The sequence below is a fragment of the Scyliorhinus canicula genome, chromosome 3 (assembly GCF_902713615.1).
Source record: "Scyliorhinus canicula chromosome 3, sScyCan1.1, whole genome shotgun sequence".
Classification (NCBI taxonomy): domain Eukaryota; kingdom Metazoa; phylum Chordata; class Chondrichthyes; order Carcharhiniformes; family Scyliorhinidae; genus Scyliorhinus; species Scyliorhinus canicula.
Window position 1 is genome coordinate 169733053 of NC_052148.1, and position 20330 is coordinate 169753382.

At 48.4% G+C, this 20330-nt stretch overlaps 1 protein-coding gene across 4 annotated transcripts in view; it reads left to right on the forward strand.

Moving 5' to 3' along the window:
- Positions 1-754: 754 nt before the first annotated feature.
- The window catches only part of LOC119963115 (flavin reductase (NADPH)-like), a 36898-nt gene continuing 17322 nt past the window's right edge, over positions 755-20330 (forward strand). The window contains exons 1-4 of one of the 4 annotated variants that reach the window (XM_038791722.1): positions 755-957; positions 14758-14943; positions 15120-15321; positions 19024-19191. In XM_038791722.1, coding sequence (XP_038647650.1) covers positions 14809-14943; positions 15120-15321; positions 19024-19191 — 505 coding nt within the window. In that variant the 5' untranslated portion in view covers positions 755-957; positions 14758-14808. Of the gene's footprint in view, positions 1099-9764; positions 9784-14757; positions 14944-15119; positions 15322-19023; positions 19192-20330 lie in introns of those variants that run through there. The other 3 variants (XM_038791720.1, XM_038791719.1, XM_038791721.1) reach the window with 3 other exon arrangements.

Sequence of the window (20330 nt, forward strand, 5' to 3'; positions counted from 1 at the left end):
TGAAATAGATATTTCGTACTCATGTCAACATGAGCAGCACGGTAGCATGGTGGTTAGCATAAATGCTTCACATCTCCAGGGTCCCAGGTTCAATTCCCGGCTGGGTCACTGTCTGTGCGGAGTCTGCACGTCCTCCCCGGTGTGTGCGTGGGTTTCCTCCGGGTGCTCCGGTTTCCTCCCACAGTCCAAAGATGTGCGGGTTAGGTGGATTGGCCATGCTAAATTGCCCGTAGTGTCCTAAAAAGTAAGGTTGGGGGGGGGTTGTTAGGATAGGGTGGATACGTGGGTTTGAGTAGGGTGATCATTGCTCGGCACAACATCGAGGGCCGAAGGGCCTGTTCTGTGTTCTGAAATGTGGCCATCGTGGATATTGAGTGAGTTGGCATTGGTGGTTATAAGGATGGTGGGTTGGCGTGAAGATTATTAAGGGTTGGGGCATAGGTGGGCATTAAGTTGGGATGGGGCAAAGAGATGGCATAGTGAGGGGCGAAGGCTAGAGAGCCCAAAACTGAATGAAATAACTTGGACAAAGTCAGAGGACCAAGAACAACCTGCCTGTACTCGGCAGCTCCCGTGACCATCTTTTATCGTGTCCTGTCTGGAGTGGCAGGCTTCTGAGAGCTGTGAAAGGTGCCATAATGGAAAGTTATTTGTTTCTATAAACTTCCAGGATTCACGTCGAGTATTGTGACCTTCAGGCTATCCAGGCACAGTAAAGTGTGCTTTATTGCATAGGTATTGCATGTAACTTGAATACGATGTAGGTAACCGCGCGCATTGTGTGCAGTGCTAAACGTGTGCCTGCTCCGGCTGGTTACACATTCTAGCCTGTGATTTTAAATGTTCTTTCACTGCTGGAGTTTGCGGAAATGCCTGAGCCATAACGTGAGGTGGAAGGGCTGGGCTGGGCTCGGTCAACCACCCGGAAACAACAGTTTGCGGGGAGGAAAACTTGCGGTAAGATTTATTTTTCATAGAGTGAGTACATGCTTTAAAATCGTGTCGTCGACTGTGTTTATGCATTTGGCGCATTTTACTCCTTGTTATATGGAAGGACTTTTGCATTTTTAGTTTGCGCAGTTCGTAACCGAGTTCAGAGTAAGTAATAACTTGGTCGTGCATTTTCATTATTTCTTGCTAATTTCTTTAAAAATCCAGCTCAGGCCGTTTAACCATAAAACCTGCACAAACTGAAATTCTGAAAGCAAAGTAACTTCGTTGCAGTGTTAATGTAAGCTTACTTGTGACAATAATAATAATAAAGATTATATTGTATAAATATTACTGCTAAAATTTCTTCCTGTATTTTCCTAACTGAATGAGTTCGGAACAAATATAAAATAACAAATTAGACTTGGAGTGCAATTATATTGCGAATTTAGCTACGATTCAAAGCAGTTTCAACTATTCACCAATGTAAAAATGTAAGGCAGTGTTAAGGCATAAACTCACTCCAAGCTCTGGTATCAAGTTGGGTCCTAACTCCAGGTTTAGGGCGTATTAATATTATAAGTTGTAGTTGAACCCTTAAAGACATTGCTGTCATAAAGGGGAGATATGGTTCATGCTTATTCCTGGAACAGGTTGGCAACTCTAAATACTCCATATCTAAGAATAAGCAACAGATCGGGATTAAAACTGGTTCCTTCTTGCTTCATATGGTTCACTATTGCACGTTTGTGGTACATTTTAACAACAGAGTAGATCAAATTAACTAATGCAGGGCCCTTATGCGAAAGGAACAGACTAATTATTACAGATTTTTACTGCTGATAGAATCTTCTGTCCTTATAATTTTGGTGAGGTATAACACTGAAGGCATTTCTACAATAAAATAAATAGGATGAAGTATTTGTCCTTAATGTTCCATTTGCTATGAGGTCTCATTTTAATTTGTGAAAACTGGATTTGGATTTGTTTATTGCCACGTGTACCAAGGTACAGTGAAAAGTATTTTTCTGCAAGCAGCTCAACAGATCATTCAGTACATGGAAGAAAAGGGAATTAAACAAAATTCAAGAAAATACATGAGAATACATAATAGGGCAACACAAGATATACAATGTAACTACATAAGCATTGGCATTGGTTGAAGCATACAGGGTGTAGTGTTAATGAGGTCAGTCAATAAGAGGGTCATTTAGGAGTCTGGTGACAGTGGGGAAGAAGCTGTTTTTGAGTCTGTTCATGTGTGTTCTCAGAATTCTGTATCTCCTGCCCGATGGAAGAAGTTGGAAAACTGAGTAAGCCGGGTGGGAGGGATCCTTGATTATGCTGCCCGCTTTCCCCCTGCAGCGGGAGGTGTAGATGGAGTCCATGGATGGGAGGCAGGTTCGTGTGATGGACTCAGGGCCGGCTCAAGGCACCGGCAACTCGGGCGACTGCCCGGCGCCATGTGCTCGGGGGCGCCAGAGACTCGGGTCCCGCGCATGCGCAGTTGGGCCGGTGCAAACCAGCGCATGCGCGGTGGCCGCCCGCCCCCAGGGTGGCCCCCCGGCTCGGTCCGCCCCCCCGCTCAGTCCCCCCCGCCCCGCCCTTGGGTCCGCCCCCTGCACCGCCCTCGGGTCCGCCCCCCGCCCCGCCCTCGGGTCCGCCCCCCCGCGTGTCCGCCCCCCTCTCGGGTCCGCCCCCCCGCCCCGCCTTCGGGTCCGCCCCCCGCGTCCACCCCCCCTCGGGTCCGCGGATCCGCCCCCCCCTCGGGTCCGCCCCCCCCTCGGCCTCGCCCCCCCGCCCCTCCTCGGCCTCGCCCCCCCCTCGGCCTCGCCCCCCCGCCCCTCCTCGGCCTCGCCCCCCCGCCCCTCCTCGGCCTCGCCCCCCCCCGGCCTCGCCCCCCCCCGGTCCCCGCCCCCGCCCCCCGGCCCCCCCCCCGCCCCCCGGCCCCCCCCCGGCCCCCCCCCCCCCCCCCCGCCCCCCGCCCCCCCCCCCCAAAAGGGCGCCGAAGTTCAGCTTGCCCGGGGCGCCAGCAACCCTAGAGCCGGCGCTGGATGGACTGGGCGGTATTCACGACTCTCTCAAGTTCCTTGCGGTCCTGGGCCGAGCACTTGCCATACCAGGCTGTGATGCAGCCCGATAGGATGCTTTCTATAGTGCATCTGTAAAAGTTGGTAAGGGTTAATGTGGACATGCCGAATTTCCTTAGTTTCCTGAGGAAGTATAGGCGCTGTTGTGCTTTCTTGGTGATAGCGTCGGCGTGAGTGGACCAGGACAGATTTTTGGTGATGTGCACCCGTAGGAATTTGAAACTGCTAACCATCTCCACCTCGGCCCCGTTGATGCTGACAGGGGTGTGTACAGTACTTTGCTTCCTGAAGTCGATGGCCAGCTCTTTAGTTTTGCTGGCATTGAGGGAGAGATTGTTGTCGTTACACTACTCCGCTAGGTTCTCTATCTCCCTCCTGTATTCGGACTCGTCGTTATTCGAGATCCAGCCCACTATGGTCGTATCGTCAGCAAACTTGTAGATGGAGTTGGAACCAAGTTTTGCCACGCAGTCGTGTGTGTACAGGGAGTAGAGTAGGGTGCTAAGTACACAGCCTTGCGGGGCACCGGTATTGAGGACTGTTGTGGAGGAGGTGTTGGTGTTCATTCTTACTGATTGTGGTCTGTTGGTCAGAAAGTCAAGGATCCAGTTGCAGAGTGGAGAGCCAAGTCCTAGGTTTTGGAGCTTTAATATGAGCTTGGCTGGGATTATGGTGTTGAAGGCGGAGCTGTAGTCAATAAATAGGAGTCTGACGTAGGAGTCCTTGTTTTCGAGATGCTCTAGGGATGAGTGTAGGGCCAGGGAAATGGCGTCTGATGTGGACTGGTTGCGACGGTATGCGAATTGAAGTGGGTCAAGGCGTTCCGGGAGTATGGAGGTGATGCGCCTCATGATCAGCCTCTCGAAGCACTTCATTACAACTGACGTCAGGGCCACCGGGCGGTAGTCATTGAGGCATGTTGCCTGGTTCATCTTTGGTACCGGTATGATGGTGGTCTTCTTGAAGCAGGTGGGGACCTCGGAGTGGAGTAGGGATAGGTTAAAGATGTCTGTGAATACCTCTGCCAGCTGGTATGTGCAGGCTCTGAGTACACGACTAGGGATCCCGTCCGGGCCCATCGCCTTCCGTGGGTTCACTTTCAGGAAGGCCGATCTGACTTCGGAAACTGTGATGGTGGGTATGGGTGAATTATGGGCTGCTGGGGCACTCGACAGCGGATTGTTGGTTACCTTCTCAAACCGAGCATAGAATGCATTAAGTTCATTGGGGAGGGGTGCGCTGCTGCCAGAGATACTGCTCGGCTTTGCTTTGTAGCCCGTTATGTTGTTTAGTCCTTGCCACAACCTCCGAGAGTCTGTCTGTGACTCTAGCTTAGTTTGATATTCTCTCTTGGCATCTCGGATGGCTTTGCGGAGGTCGTACCTGGATTTCTTGTATAGGACAGGGTCGTCTGCCTTGAACGCCTCAGATCTGTCCTTCAGTAGGGAGTCAATCTCGCGGCTGAGCCATGGTTTCCGGTTGGGGAACGTACGTACTGCTTTCTTTGGCACGCAGTCGTCCACACATTTGCTGATGAAGTCTGTGACGGTGGTGGCATTCTCATTTAAGTTAGTCGCTGAGTTCTTAAATATGGACCAATCCACTGTCTCTAAGCAGTCATGTAAGAGCTCTTCTGTCTCCTCGGACCAGCACTGCACAACCTTCTTAGCTGGATTCTCCCGCTTGAGTTTCTGCTTGGAAGCCGGGAGAAGGAGCACAGACTTATGGTCTGATTTCCCAAAGTGCAGTCGGGGGATGGAACGGTAGGCGCCCTTGATTTTTGAGTAGCAGTGGTCAAGAGTGTTATCGCCCCTGGTGGGACAGGAGATGTGCTGGTGGAATTTTGGCAGTACACTCTTGAGGTTGGCTTTGTTGAAGTCTCCGGCCACAATGAACAAGGCCTCCGGGTGTTCTGTTTCATAGTTGTTTATGACTGTGTACAGTTCATCCAGCGCCTTCCTCACTTCTGCCTGGGGTGGGATGTATCCGCTGTGATAATGGCTGAAGTGAACTCACGTGGAAGATAGTATGGGCGGCACTTTACGGTCAGGTATGCCAGGTCTGGGGAGCAGTAGGTCACCAGGGTCGCCACATCCAAGCACCAGGAGGAGTTGATGAGGAGGCAAACCCCTCCACCCTTCGCTTTGCCGGAAGATGCCGTGCGGTCCGCCCGGTGAATAGAGATGTCCAATTTACCTCACAAGCACGTCTTTCAGGACTTGTAGGAAGAAATCGGAGCACCCGGAGGAAACCCGTGCAGACATGGGGAGAACATGCAGACTCTGCACAGACAGTGACCCAAGACGGGAATCGAAACCAGGACCCTGGAGCTGTGAAACAACAGCGTTAACCACCCTTGCATAGTTTTAGGATTCTCACACAATGGGAACCAAACATTTTTATATCTCAAGAAAGTCAAATTCCCAACGTGATTCATGATCCAGAGGGAAAGTTTGTCAATATTTGGGTTGAATGTACAAGGGTGTGCAAATTGTTAATCAATTTGTATATGGTATACTGGAAACAACAAAAATGTATGTCAAGCTAAATGGTATTTTAGCTTTTGCAGTTATTAATGAAACCTTTACTACTGGAAGAGATGCAATCTAGGAACTGAGTTGGAAGAATGCTTTGAAACAAAATTGATTTTACTGTGTCAGGAAAATATCACGAAAGCTGCTTTTTGAAACACAACTTGGCATTATCTAATTTAAAACAGGAGAACAATGATGCTGTTGTAGTCTTTTATTAAAAGAAATGCCTTGATGAGAGCATGTGATAAGTGGTTGAATTTGATTTTTAAAAGTTGCTTTAGCCATATATTACTAAAATAATGTGTCATTAGGTCTCTTCGACAAAGTGTATCTATCGTGCAGAACATACTGAAATTCATGCTGAATCAGAGAGAAAATTTACTCACTTTATATCACAAAATTCTTATTTCATCGACATTTGTGATAATACATCATTCGATGTTGCCATGTGGGAATATATTCCCAATCCCACATGTTGCCATTTCTTTGGTGGCTAGGATTTCCACAAATGGGAGGAAAGCCTAACCCACTAGGAATTCTCAATGCAAGCTTTTTACATTGAAATGGTGGGTACAAGAGCTATCTTGGCATCAGCTGAGGTTTGGCAGTGGAGGTTTGGGAGAGGGGCTGTGGAAAGGGGATTGGAGAGCAGGAGTGTGGAGAGGGGATATGCAAAAAGATGATGCTTCAGTAGTCACTAGTGGAAAAAACTAGCAAACCACACTGAAAATGGCAAGAACTGCGGGGAGCAGTCTGCATTTTATTAATTTTTTTTCCAACTAAGGGGCAATTTAGCGTGGCCAATCCACCAACACGGCACATCTTTGGGTTGTGGGAATGAGACACACGCAGACACAGGGAGAATGTGCAAACGACACACGGATAGTGGCCCAGAACCGGGATCGAACCCAGGTCTTTGGTGCCGTGAGGCAGCAGCGCTAACCACTGCACCACTATGCCACCTCAGCCTGCATTTCATAAGGCATAGAGGGCAATTCTCCAGCTATGTTGTACCTGGTGCAAATCCTGCTATGTCGGAGAATTGTGGGAATGCCCCGAAATGGGATTTGTGCAGGTACAAATCAGATTCCGATGCTCCCAGTCTGCTCCAGCTGGCATGAACAGGATCGCTCCCAGAAAGGATGAGATACTGATCACAGGTAATTTCGATTCATTTTAAACTCACTAGCAATATTAAAGTTGAATGCAGTGACCGTCTGGTATTCTACCCCCTGCCCCCATTATTATTGGAAAAATAAAATTAAAAAACACCCATAAAAGGGCAAAACAGAATCCCCTCTCAGGACAGAACCATTCTGAAGATTGTTTCTTGGAGAAGCATTTCACTCTCCTTGAAGTTTCAATAGGCTCTGTGGTTTCAATGTTGCTGTATGCCTGCCTTTTATCCTTTTGTCCCTGGTTGTTTATATTGAACTTCACACCCGACTGACTTTTCCAAACCTCCTGATTGACAGCTGAAGGCTATCTCGAAGGAATCTCAGAGGAAAAAATTCACTATAGAAGAAATGTGGCCAGACAGGACACCTGCTCGAAAGAGGAAGCACTTCAGCATTAATGGACCTTGAAACAAATAAACAAAGCTACACCCTCCTAATAATAATCATAATAATAATAATAATAATTGCTTATTGTCACAAGTAGGCTTCAATGAAGTTACTGTGAAAAGCCCGAGTCGCCACATTCCGGCGCTTGTTCGGGGAGGCTGGAACGGGAATTGAACCCGAACAAGACCAGCAGCGCGGGTTCAATTCCCTACATGCCATAAAATTCAGCCCTTGAATCTGCTTGATCGAATTCCGGTGGCGGCCGTGGAGGAGTAGGTCGCACATTTGATAGCTCTCGCCTGTGACGGACCTTTGGACCTTTTTCCCCAGTATTTTCCGGATTTTATGGGATAAATCGGTGAATAGTGATACAGTAATGAGAAATCCCCCTCCGGTGTATGGAGAATTGGACCAGAAGTGGCCGTGTGAGAAGACAAAGTTCAAAAAGGAAGACGCGAGCAGAGCCGGCAACGCGGGAAAGTATGGCAGAGAGCAAGGGCCGCGGGGAGATGCCACAGTGGTCGACTGAGCAGCTGGTGAAGTTTTTCAAAGATTGCTTCTCCAAGCTGACGAAGGACACGCTGGACCCGATTAAGGCTTTGATTGATCAAGTTGTGCAGAATTGAGAGACCCACGGGAGAGCGATCCAGGAGGTGGAGAAAAAGGTGTACAAGCACGAGGAGTACATAACCGTGCTGGAGACCAAGGTGGAAATGATGAACGACCTCCAGAAAAGAATGCAGGAGAAGCTGGAGGACCTGGAGAACAGGTCCAGGAGGCAGAATCTTAGAATTGTCAGCCTCCCTGGAGGCAGTGAGGGATCGGATGCAAGGACTTATGTGACGGACATGTTGGAGAATTCGTGGGGGCTGAGGTGTTCACTCGGCCCCTGGAAGTGGATAGAGCGCACAGAGCCCTCGCGAAGAAGCCTTGAGCGAATGAGCCGCCGAGAGCCATGGTGGTACACTTTCACCAATTCCTGGACAAGGAACACGTTCTGCAGTGGGCCAAGAAGGAACAGAGCAGCAAATGGGAGAGCTGTGAGCTGCGCATTTATCAGGACCTGGGTGCGGATTTGGCCAAGAGGCGAGCTGGGTTTAACCGGGCAAAAACAGCCCTCTTTAAGAAGGTGGGGGGTGAAGTTTGGGATGCTGTACCCAGCCCATCTGTGGGTCACACATGAGGAACGGGACTTCTACTTTGAAACACCAGACGAAGTATGGACTTTTATTAAAGAAAAGAGACTGGAGGCAAATTAAAAGACTTGGAGAAGTACTGTGGCAGCAATTTGTTGTGCTGGGTTGTATAAATATAAGTAGTGCTATGTGTAATAAGGGGCTGTATGGATGGCTAAAGGTAACTTTGTCTTGCGGGGAGCTGGTTAGAGGGGGGATGGGCTTTGGGGTTAGTTTTGCTTTTTGGGTGATTATTTCCCTAAAGCGGCTGTTTCTTCACTGTTTTTTCTGATGTTTGTTTACTGGGAATGTGATGCTTTTAATATGTTTGTCCAAGTGGGGGGAGAGGGGAGAGAACAATGGGGAGACAGACTGCTTGGTACCAGAGGCGGGCGCTATCAAGTCAGCATGGGTCAGCTGACTCTCGGAAGCGCAGTGGGGGGCGAGCAGGTGTTAAGCTGGAGCTTGACTTGGGGGGGATTGGGTTTCTAGTGTTGTTGCTGGGGAGGAGGGAGAGGGGGGGAGACCTGCATTGCTGACAGGGGAGGAACTGTTACTAGGGGACAAATGGGAGGTCAGGAATGGCGACTGCCCGAGGGGGGGGGGGGCTCAAGGAGGCGGAGGGCGCGAGCTAGAGGCTGGCCTAAAAAAGGTGATGGCTAGTCAGCGGGGCGGGGGGGGGGGGGGGGGGGGGGGGGGGGGGGTGGTTGGAAGCCCCCCCCCCGACATGGAACGCCAGAGGGCTGAATGGGCCGCTCAAGAGGGCTCACGTGTTTGCGCATTTGAGGGGCTGAAGGTGGACGTGGAAATGCGACAACAGACACACCTAAAGGTTACAGACCAGACGAGGTTGAGAAAGGGGTGAGTCAGCCAAGTATTCCACTCAGGGCTGAACTCTAAGACCACGGGGGTAGCGATCTTGATCAACAAACGAGTGTCATTCGAGGCAGGGAGAATTGTGTCCGGGGGGGGGGGGTAGATATATAATGGGGAGTGGGAAGCTGGAGGGGGTGTGGGTGGTACTCGTGAACATATATGCTCCAAATTGGGATGATGTGGTATTTATGAGGCAGGGTTTAAGGTAAGATCCCAGACATAGAGCCACATAACCTGATCATGGGAGGAGACTTTAACACAGTCATTGATCCGGAATTGGACCGGTCAAAATCCAGGACAGGGAGGAGGCCGACTGCGGCAAAGGAATTGAAGGGGTTTATGGAACAGATGGGGGAGTAGACCCATGGAGGTTTGCAGGGCCAAGGGCAAAATGGTTTTCCTTTTTCTCACATGCCCACAAGGTATACTCTCGCATCGACTTTTTTTTTCTGAGCAGGGCGCTAATACCGGAGGTGGTGGATACTGAATACTCGTCAATTGCAGTGTCGGATCATACCCCAAATTATGTAGATCTACAGGTTAGTGTGGAGAGAGGGCAACGCCCGCTGTGGAGACTGGATGTTGGGTTGCTTGCGGACGAAGAAATCTGTAGGTGGGTTAACAACTCCATCCAGAACTACCTGGAAACAAATGATATGGCGGAGGTCTCCGCAGCGATGGTTTGGGAAGCTCTGAAGGCAGTGTCAGAGGGGAATTAATCTCGATACGGGCCCACAGAGAAAAGGCGGAATGGGCTTGGAGGGATAGATTAGTGGAAGAGATACTCCAGGTGGACAGGGGATACTCGGAGGCCCCGCCCGGATGCGGGAGCGGCGGAGGTTGCAGGTGGAGTTTGGGCTGTTGTCCACAGGGAAAGCAGTTGAACGGGGAAAAGGCAAGCAGAATGTTGGCACCCCGGCTCAGGAAAAGGGAGGCGGACAGGGAGATAGGGAAAGTAAAGAGTAGAGGTGCGAACACTGTCCTTAACCCAGCGGGGGTGAGCAAGGTGTTTAAGGGCTTCTATAGTAAATTATATGAGTCGGAACCCCTGGCTGGAGTGGAGGGGATGAGGCAGTATTTGGATCAGTTGAGGTTCCCCAGGGTAGATGAGGATCTGGTGGAAGGGCTGGGAGCCCCAATTGAAATTGAGGAAACAATCTAGGGGCTGGAGGGCATGCAGTCGGGCAAGGCCCCGGGGCCGGATGGTTACCCGGTGGAATTCTATAAGAAGGTTTCAGAGATATTGAGCCCACTGCTGGTGAGGACATTTAATGAAGCAAGAGAGAAGGGAGTCCTCCCCCCAACAATGTCGCAGGCCTCCCCCCAACAATGTCGCAGGCCTCGATTTCATTGATTCTGAAACGGGAGACGGATCCGGAGCAATACGGGTCATACAGGCCGATTTCTCTGCTGAATGTGGATGCCAAACTGCTGGTTAAGATACTGGCCACAAGAATAGAGGACTGTGTCCCAGGGGTGATGGGGGAAGACCAGACGGGATTTGTAAAGGTTAGACAACTCCAGGCCAATGTTCGAAGGCTTTTAAATGTTATTATGATGCCCTCAGAAGGAGAGGAGGTGGAGGTGGTGGTAACGATGGATGCAGAGAAGGCTTTCGATCGGGTGGAGTGGAATTACCTGTGGAAGGCGCTGGGAAGGTTTGGGTTTGGTGGGGGCTTAATTGACTGAGTGCGGTTGCTCTATCAGGCACCAGTAGCGAGTGTGTGTACGAACCGGCTGAGGTCAGGGTACTTTAAACTCCACCGATGAATGAGGAAAGGGTGCCCCCTCTCCCCGTTACTGTTTGCTCTGGTCATAGAGCCTTTGTCCATGGCATTAAGGGCCTCCAGGAACTGGAAAGGGCTGGTTCGGGGGTGGGGGGTGGAACACCAAGTGTCACTTTACGCAGATGACCAGCTCTTGTATATTTCAGACCCGTTGGAGGGGATGGGGGAAGTAATGCGTATCCTGGAGGAATTTGGCAATTTTTCGGGGTATAAATTGAACATGGGGAAAAGCGAGATGTTCATGATCCAGACCAGAGGACTGGAGAAGAGACTGGGAGATCTGCTCCTCAGAATGGTAGGGAAGAGCTTTCGATATCTGGGAATTCAGGTGGCCCGGGAATGGGAGGCACTGCACAAGTTAAACCTATCCCAGTTGGTAGAACAAATGAAAGGGGACTTTAAGAGATGGGACATGCTCCCGCCGTCACTGGCGGGGAGGATACAGACCATGAAAATGACGGTCCTCCCCAGATTTCTGTTTGTCTTTCAGCGCCTCCCCATCTTCATCCCAAAGGCCTTTTTCAAGCGGGTGAATAAGGTTATTTGAGCTTTTTGTGTGGGCGGATAAAACCCCGCGAGTGAAGAAAGTGTTGCTGGAACGCAGACGGGGGGGGGGGGGGGGGGGATGGGTTGGCGCTGCCGAACTTCTGCAATTACTACAGGGCGGCTAATAAAGCAATGATTAGGAAGTGGGTAGTGGGGGAGGGGTCGTCATAGCAGCGGATGGAGGCGGTGTCATGCAAAGACACCAGTTTGGGAGCACTGATAACGGCACCTCGTCCGTTCTCACCAGCCCGATACTCCACAGGTCCGGTGGTGATGGCGGCTCTGAGAATCTGGGGGCAATGGAGGAGGTATAAGAGAGTGGAGGGAGTATCGGTTTGGACCCCGATTTATAATAATCATCGGTTTGTACCAGGTAGGCTCGATGGTGGGTTCCAGATGTGGCAAAGGGCAGGAATTAGTAGGATGGGGGAGCTATTTATAGACGGGAGCTTTCCCAGCTTGAAAGCCTTGGAGAATAAATTTGAATTGCCAGCAGGGAACGGGTTTAGGTATTAGCAGGTGCGAGATTTCCTTAGAAAACAGGCGCCGGCCTTTCCGCTTCTGCCGCCATGGGAGATACAGGATAGAGTATTTTCCAGTACCTGGGTGGGAGAGGGGAAGGTTTCAGATATTTACCAGGAGCTTTCGGAGGCGGAGGAAACTCTGGTGGAGGAGCTTAAGGGCAAGTGGGAGGACGAGCTGGGAGGAGAGATAGAGGCAGGCCTATGGGCGGATGCCCTAAGCAGGGTTTTTATAAATTTAGTGGACCCAATTCATTTTTTTTTTCCAATTAAGGGGCAATTTAGCGTGGCCAATCCACCTAGCCTGCACATCTTTGGGTTGTGGGGGCGAACCCCATGCAAACACGGGGAGAATGTGCAAACTCCACACCGACAGTTACCCAGAGCCTGGGACCTCGGCGCCGTGAGACATGAGGGCTAACCCACCGTGCCACCGTGCTGCCCTCCCCTAAACAGGGTTAATACCTCCTCATGGTGTGCAGGCTTCGCCTGATACAATTTAAGGTTGTCCACCGGGCACACATGACAGCGGCTAGGATGAGCAGGTTTTTCGGGGTAAAAGATAGGTGTGCGAGGTGCGCGGGAAGCCCAGCAAATCACGTTCACATGTTTTGGGAATGCCTGAAGCTTAGTGGGTTTTGGCAGGGTTTTGCTGAGGCAATGCCCACGGTGCTAAAAACATGAGTGGTGCCGAGTCTGGAGGTAGCGACCTTTGGAGTGTCGGAAGAGCCGGGAGTTCAGGGGGCGATAGAGGCTGACGTCTGGGCCTTTGCCTCCCTGGTAGCCTGGAGATGGATCTTGTTAATGGGGAGGGACTCGAAGCCCCCGAGTGTAGAGACCTGGGTTAGAGACATGGCTGGGTTTCTCAGTCTCGAGAAAATAAAGTTCGCCTTAAGAGGGTCAATATTCAGGTTCACCCGGTGGTGGCAGTCGTTTGTCGACTTTCTTGGGGAAAATTAAACTGTCAGCAGATGCAGTATTCCAAGGGGAGGGAGAGGGAGGGCCGGATTGTTGTTTTATGGTTGGGGTGTGTTAAGATTGAGATGGGGGGGTGAAATGTTGTTTATACCATTTCAATGTTATTGTCCATGTTATTTTTCTAAAAATTTTCAAATACCTAAATAAAAATATTTTTTATAAAAGGAAATGCTAGATCCACCTCATTCCCAGAACCAAACCCATCAACCAAAACCGTCGCTTTCCTTGTTGGATAAGAAACGTATAAATTAAGAAAGGTCTCCTGAACACATTTCAATAACTCTTCTTCCTCTCTGCCCCTTATATTATTATTATTAGGGCAATTTAAGTCATATAGTCTATAAAAAGTACACTGTAGTTTTGCTCCTCTCTGTAATTGCTCCTCTGTATCTTTCCCACTATAATAATAATAACCGTTTATTGTCACAAGTGTGAAGTGACTGTGAAAAGCCCTTTAGTCGCCAGATTCTGGCGCCTGTTCTGGTAAGCTGCTAGGGGAATTGAACCCACACTGCTGGCCTTGTTCTGCATCACAAACCAGCTGTCTATCCCACCGAGGTAAACCAATCCAATATCTAGTTGGTGGCTGTCAGAATACACTCAGTAGTGTAATAGGAATTCCATTGTTTCTTAACTCTAACCAAATAGACTCCAATTCTGACCCTTCAAGGACATTCTCTTTCTCTCTCTCTCTCTCTCTCTCTCTCCCTCTCTCTTTCTCTCTCCAGCAATATTCTCCTTACTCAAAACAGCCACCCGCCCTCCTTTCTTTCCTTCACTATCTTACCTGAACACCTTTTATCCAAGAATATTTAGTAGTCAGTCCTGTCCTTTTGTAAGCTAGGTCTTAATTATTATTATTTTGTTAATTTAAAGTGCCCAATTCTTTTTTTCCCAATTAAGGGACAATTTAGTGTGGTCAATCCACCTTACCAGCACATCTTTGGGTTGTGGGGGTGAGACCCATGCAGACAGGGGGGGAGAATGTGCAAACTCCACACGGACAATGACCCGGGGCTGGGATCAAATCAGGGTCCTCAGCACCGTGAGGCAGCAGTGCTAACCACTGCACCATCGTGCCATGCTCAGCCAGGTCTCAATCATTGTCACAACATTATATTTTCATGTGGGTATCTGTGCCTACAGCTCACTAACCTTATTTACCACACTTTGTGCATTAACATGCATGGGCAGTAAACCTAATTTACACCTTATTGAATTCCCTCTTTTCTCGCTTGCTTTTTCCTACTCCAGTGTATTCTGTCTCTCCTAATCTTTTTTGCACCTTGTTTCTCCTTCCTGGTCCCTATCTCCCTGCCAAGCTGGTTTAAACCCTCACCAACAGCATGAGCAAACCAATCTGTGAGGACATTGGTCCCTGCTCTTGTTTGGGGGCCACCTGTTTGGACTGGAGAGGTCCCACCTCCTCCACAGCTGGTCCCATTGTCCCAGGAATCTAAAGCCTTCCATCCTGCTCTATCTCTCCAGCCACACATTCATTTATTCTATCTTATTTTTATACTCACTAGTGCAAGGCAATGGGAACAAACCGAAGATTACTGCCTTTGAGGTCCTGTTTGTTTGTCTCCTGCCTAATTCCTACAATCTGCCTGAATTTTTCATCCCTCCTTCTATCCATGTCTTTGGTATTAAAATAGACCATGATCATTGGCTGTTCACCCTTATGAGTACTAAGAGCGTTAGAAATTTGCAAGAACATTATTATTCAATGTAAAATCCCATTTTAATTTATAGGTACCACCATCTGCTGACATATCTTCTTGACTGCTGCTTTCGGACTGAAGAATGAAGCTCTTAGTGATAGGGGCCACAGGACAAACTGGCCAGTTTTTAGTGAGACAAGCCCTCGAACAGGGCCATGTGGTGAAAGCGGTTGTAAGAACTCCCAGCAAGCTTACCATTCAGCATGAGAACCTGACGGTAATTATTGGCAATGTCAAATTCTTTTGAATACTGCAATGAGTCCCGTTTGTTTGAAAAGATAACAAAAGAGGGAGAACTGCACTAAATCGAGAATTATATTGAGTATTAATTTCTAGTACAGATGACAGCTCACTGTCCAAGATAATCTATTCCTTTTACATTATTACTTGCAGGTGGTGAAAGCAAATATCTTCTCAGCTGACAGCCTGGTGGAACACTTTAACGAGCAGGATGTCATCATGTCCTGCCTTGGGTTCCCAATAAGCATATTTTCTGAAGTTACAGGATATACAGAATCAATAAAAGCTATTGTTCCTGCTATGCGTGAGGCAAAAGTGACTCGAATTATAGCAATGACATCCTGGTATACTAAACGTGAGTCCTTCTTAGACTATATGCATATTTATAATGGAAGCTGCCAACGTAAACTTGCCAGGATGTAACCGCAGTGCTTTGGGGCCAGAAGCAGTGAACATAGGGAAAATAATTTATCATGGAAATATGAAAATAATAATACATGCCTTCAAAATGGACACCTCAATGCTCTGGTTCAATTATCCCTGCTATCGAACTTTGTTTTGCCTGAAGACTACACTTGCTCTTGACCTCATGCACAGGTTGTTGTGCAAAAAACCATTATAAGAACTATCTTCAGTGATATCATGGAGTGCGCTGTCTTCAGGTGCTGCAATCAATCGGTCTGTGTAAACCTTGCTGGGGTAGGCCTGCCACTGAGCTGTTAACTGCCTGATTGGCATTTAATGCAATGCGCCTTCCGAAATGAGACAACACGGGGCCTTTAATGGCTCGATGGTCTACATTAAGTTTCACCTGATGAGTATAGACTAGTTTGATACTCCATTTTCTGTAAGTTTTCTTTAAAAATAATTTTACTACAAAAAATGTTTTTCAATATTACAAAATAACACCACAGTAGTCATCAAATATATCCAGATGCAGTAGAAAAATAATATATTTCAACCACTATCAACCCTGCTAACCCTTAACCCTTACCCCTATAACTCATAACAAAGAAAACCCCAACTATTACGTAATAATCCCCCCTATAGCTAGCTGCGAGTGACTAACTCTCTGAAAAAGGAAATGAATGGCTGCCATCTCGAGTAGAACCCATCTACCAACCCTCTCATGGTGTACTTGACCTTTTCAAGGTACAGGAAATCCATTCGATCACCCAGCTCCATCGAGGTGCTGGGTTGAGTGGGAGAATTCCATCCCAGGAAAAACTCACCTCCAGGCTATCAATGAGGCAAAGGCAAGGACATCCGCCTTTGATCCCGTCTGCAGCACCGGCAAGTCCGACACCCCGACAATGGCCACCAGCAGATAAGGCTCCAGTTCAGTACCAAGAATCCCTGACATGATGTTAAAGAGGGAGATCTAAAAGCTGACCAGTTTCGGACAGGACCAGAACACGGTGATATAATTCACTGGACCCCCAGAACACTGAACGCACCCGACTTCCACCCCTGAGAAAAAAGCACTCAAACTCGTTCTAGTCTGATGCACCCTGTGCACCACCTTAAACTGAATCAACCTAGCACAGGAGGAGGTCAAGTTGATTCTGTGTAGAGCCTCACTCCACACGCCTCCCACAAAATCCATACACAGCGCCCCCTCCCACTTCCTCCTGAGGAGCTTGCTCCACAGACAGGATTTGGCCGTGGATATCAGAAATCTTACCCTCACACACTTCTGTAAAAGATAGAACCCTATTCATGAGAGAGAGTGAAGTTGCTAACGGAAACAACTAAGTCTCCTCACATGGGGCATTACGCGCCTGTAGATACCTTAAAAAAAAATTAGACCAACAAGCCTACCCTCCACATACAGATCTTTTTAACCTCTCCAACCCCTCCCTCTCCTAGGACCCAATCCTCGAGTCCAAATTCGCTGGCACAAAGAGGTGATTCCCATAAATAGGGGCTGACAATGACATGGAGCTGAGCCTAAAATGTTGCCTGAACTGTCTTCAAACCTTCATCATTGCCACCACCACTGGGCGAGAGGTAAAGTTTGCAGGAGAAAACTGAAGCGAGGCAGTTACCAAGCCTGCAAACAAGAACCATGACAAGAACCCACCTCCATTTGCCGTCATATGGAATTCGAATCCTTAAACCACCCCAGCACCTTTCAATATTGGTTGCCCAATTATAGAGTAACAAATTAGGTAAGACTAAGCCCCACGACTGTCTCTCTCTCTCTCTCTGCAGAAATGCCCTTGCAAATCCTTGGGGTCTTACCCGCTCAAATGAAAGAAGTAATCAACTTATCGATTCAACTTGTACCCTGAGAAGGAGCCAAAACTCCTCCCTAGCTGCATTATCTCATCCATCGTGGAGACTAGGTCGGTGATATAAAGAAACGGATCATCTGCATACAGGGAGACCCTATGCTCTCTCCCTCCCCTCTCTATTCCCTACCACTCCCCGCTATATCCAGTGGCTTGACTGCCATGATAAACAGAAGCGGAGACAATGGGCAACCTGCCTTGTACCCTTACCCAACTGAAAGTAACCTGAGTTCAAACTATTTGCACAGACACTAGCAGTTAAGGAGCCCTATACAACAAATGGATCCAAGATATAAACTTCAGTATGAAACCGGACCTCCCCAGAAATTCAATTAGGTTCCTCCCATCAGACCATATCAAAAGCTTTCTCGGCATCAATGAAACAATCACCTCGAGATCGGTTGCTGGAGAGGGGGACAGGACAATATTTAATAGATCATAGATCATAGAATTGACAGTGCAGAAGGAGGCAATTTAGCCCAGCAAGCCTGCACCAGCCCTTGGAAAGAGCACCCTACTTATGGAGGGTTCAGCAGACCACCATAAAGCTGGAGACCCTATGAGGGGGGGGGGGGGGGGGTACTGCAGGGCACCACCAGAGCCGTCCAGGCATTGGAACTGCACTTTTAGCAGTTGGCAAAGCTAATTTGTCATTTGCAATAGCCTTCAGCTGTGAAGCTGGAGGCTGGTCCCAGTCAAAGGGAGTGAAATTAACTTTCAGCATTGAATCCACAGCAAGGCTCTGTCCTGGAAGTGTTTAGTAGGACTGCAACTGTGGTTGCCCCTGTTTTGGATCCTCACAATATTTAAAGAAGGCTTGAAGGCATCATAGACACCCCGCAGCCCAGTGGCAACCCCTGGCCAGGAACACTTTAGCCCCCCGACCAAGCCCAATCCCCTTGAGGGGTTCCCCCCCCCCCCCCACCCCCACCCCCCCCACCCCCCCCCCCACCCCCCCCACCCCCCCACCCTCCACCCTGAGCACTGGGGGGCAGGAGATAAGGTGTCCTTGAGCTGCATGTCAGAAAATGGAAATGGCTACTCACCTCCTCACTTCCTCTCAGCAGCCATTGCACCAGCTTCACATTTAAAAAAAGGAGTACTAAATAACACCCGCGTAGTTTCTCGTTGGGGAGCCGAGTAATTCCTACTCCCGCTAATGAGATTGAAATGAATGCAAAATAAGGGTTAATGATAGGCTCACCGTTTTTAGGTCAGATCCCGAACTCGCCATCGAGAGTGGGCCTGGTGGGCACAATGCAGTGGTTAGATCATGCCCAGTATTTCCAGTGGGACCAATGTGCCATTAGAAGTGTGGTGGAACAGGACTTATGCCCACTATCTTGCTCCCAATGTACCCATCCCGTACCCGAAATTCACATTATATTGTGAATATCTACCCATGTCTGTGGCAACACAACACAGTTCCCATCAGTTGGAATATTGGAGTCGCAAGGAGGAGCCATGCTGGTTGGGATAAAGATTTTAAGCTTCTTGCTCTGTTAGACCTAGAAATGAACAATTTTGAATACTTTGGGGGTTCATTAGTATATGACTCTTGTCAAATGGCTCATTTATGTATTTAACCAGGACTGTGACTATAGAAAACCGTGGTCCAATTTGCCATAAGGAAAGACATGTGTGTATATATATATATATATATATATATATAGATTAGCAACTGAATCTCATTGGGGGGATTATTTCAAGGGAAAAATTGTAGTTCTTTTGGACTAAAATCATGCCTGTATTTATTTTTAAAGCTGAAACTTCTCAACAGTCTTCCTGGACACTGCGATGGTTCTTGATTCCCCTGATCCGCAACATACTGATCAATATGCAAGAGATGGAGAATTATTTAAACAATGAATGCCAGGATCTCAACTGGACCACAGTGAGGCCACCAGGGCTTCAGAATGCACCAAAAACAGGTTCAAATCTTGCTTTGCGTTTTGCCGTCCTTGCATTATACACACCTTTATCGGAAAGTTTCCAGTAGTGGATACCTGCTCCTCATCCAGGGGTGGTGATCCTGTGCCATTTTGCTTTTTGAGTGCTTAACTCTAACAAATTGCATTTGTTCTTTTGAGATGATGTGGTTTGTAGGTCGGTTACTGGATTTGAAAATAGCACTGACCGAAACACTTCCTGTAGGAGATTGCAATGTAAGACATTTATAGAAACATATATAGAAAATAGAAGCCGGAGGAGGCCATTTGGCCCTTCGAGCCTACTCCACCATTCTATAAGATCATCAGATTCAATACCCTGATCCCACTTTCCCTCACATCCCTTGATCCCTTTAGTGCCAAGAGTTATATCTAATTCCTTCTTGAAAGCATACAACATTTTGGCCTCAATTACTTTCAGTGGTAGTGAATTCCACAGATTCACCACTCTCTGGGTGAACAAATATCTTCTCACTTCAGTCCTAAAAGGCCCCTTATCCTCAAAGTATGACCCCTAGTTCTGGACTCCCCCACCATCGGGAACATTCTCTCTCAATCTATCCTGTCTAATACTGTTAGAATTTTACAAGTTTCTATGAGATCCTCTATCAGTCTTCTAAATTCCAATGAATATAATCCTAACAGGTTTCATCTCTCCTCATATGACAATCTTGCCATCCCTGGATTCAGCCTGGTAAATCTTTGCTGCACTCCCTCCATAGCAAGAACATCCTTCCTCAGATAAGGACACCAGAAAAACACAATACTCCAGATCTGGCCTCACCAACACCCTATACCAACACCAACATCAACGGGTGGAATGGTAGCACAGCGGTTAGCACTGTTGCTTCACAGCGCCAAGGATCAGGGTTCGATTCCCAGCTTGGATCATAGAATCATAGAATTTACAGTGCAGAAGGAGGCCATTCGGCACATTGAGTCTACACCGGACCTTAGAACGAGCACCCCACTTAAACCCACACTTCGAACCTATCCCCGTTACCCAGTAACCCCACCTAACCTTTTTTGGACACTAAGGGCAATTTAGCATAGCCAATCCACCTAACCTGCACATCTTTGGACTGTGGGAGGAAACCGGAGCACCCGGAGGAAACCCACGC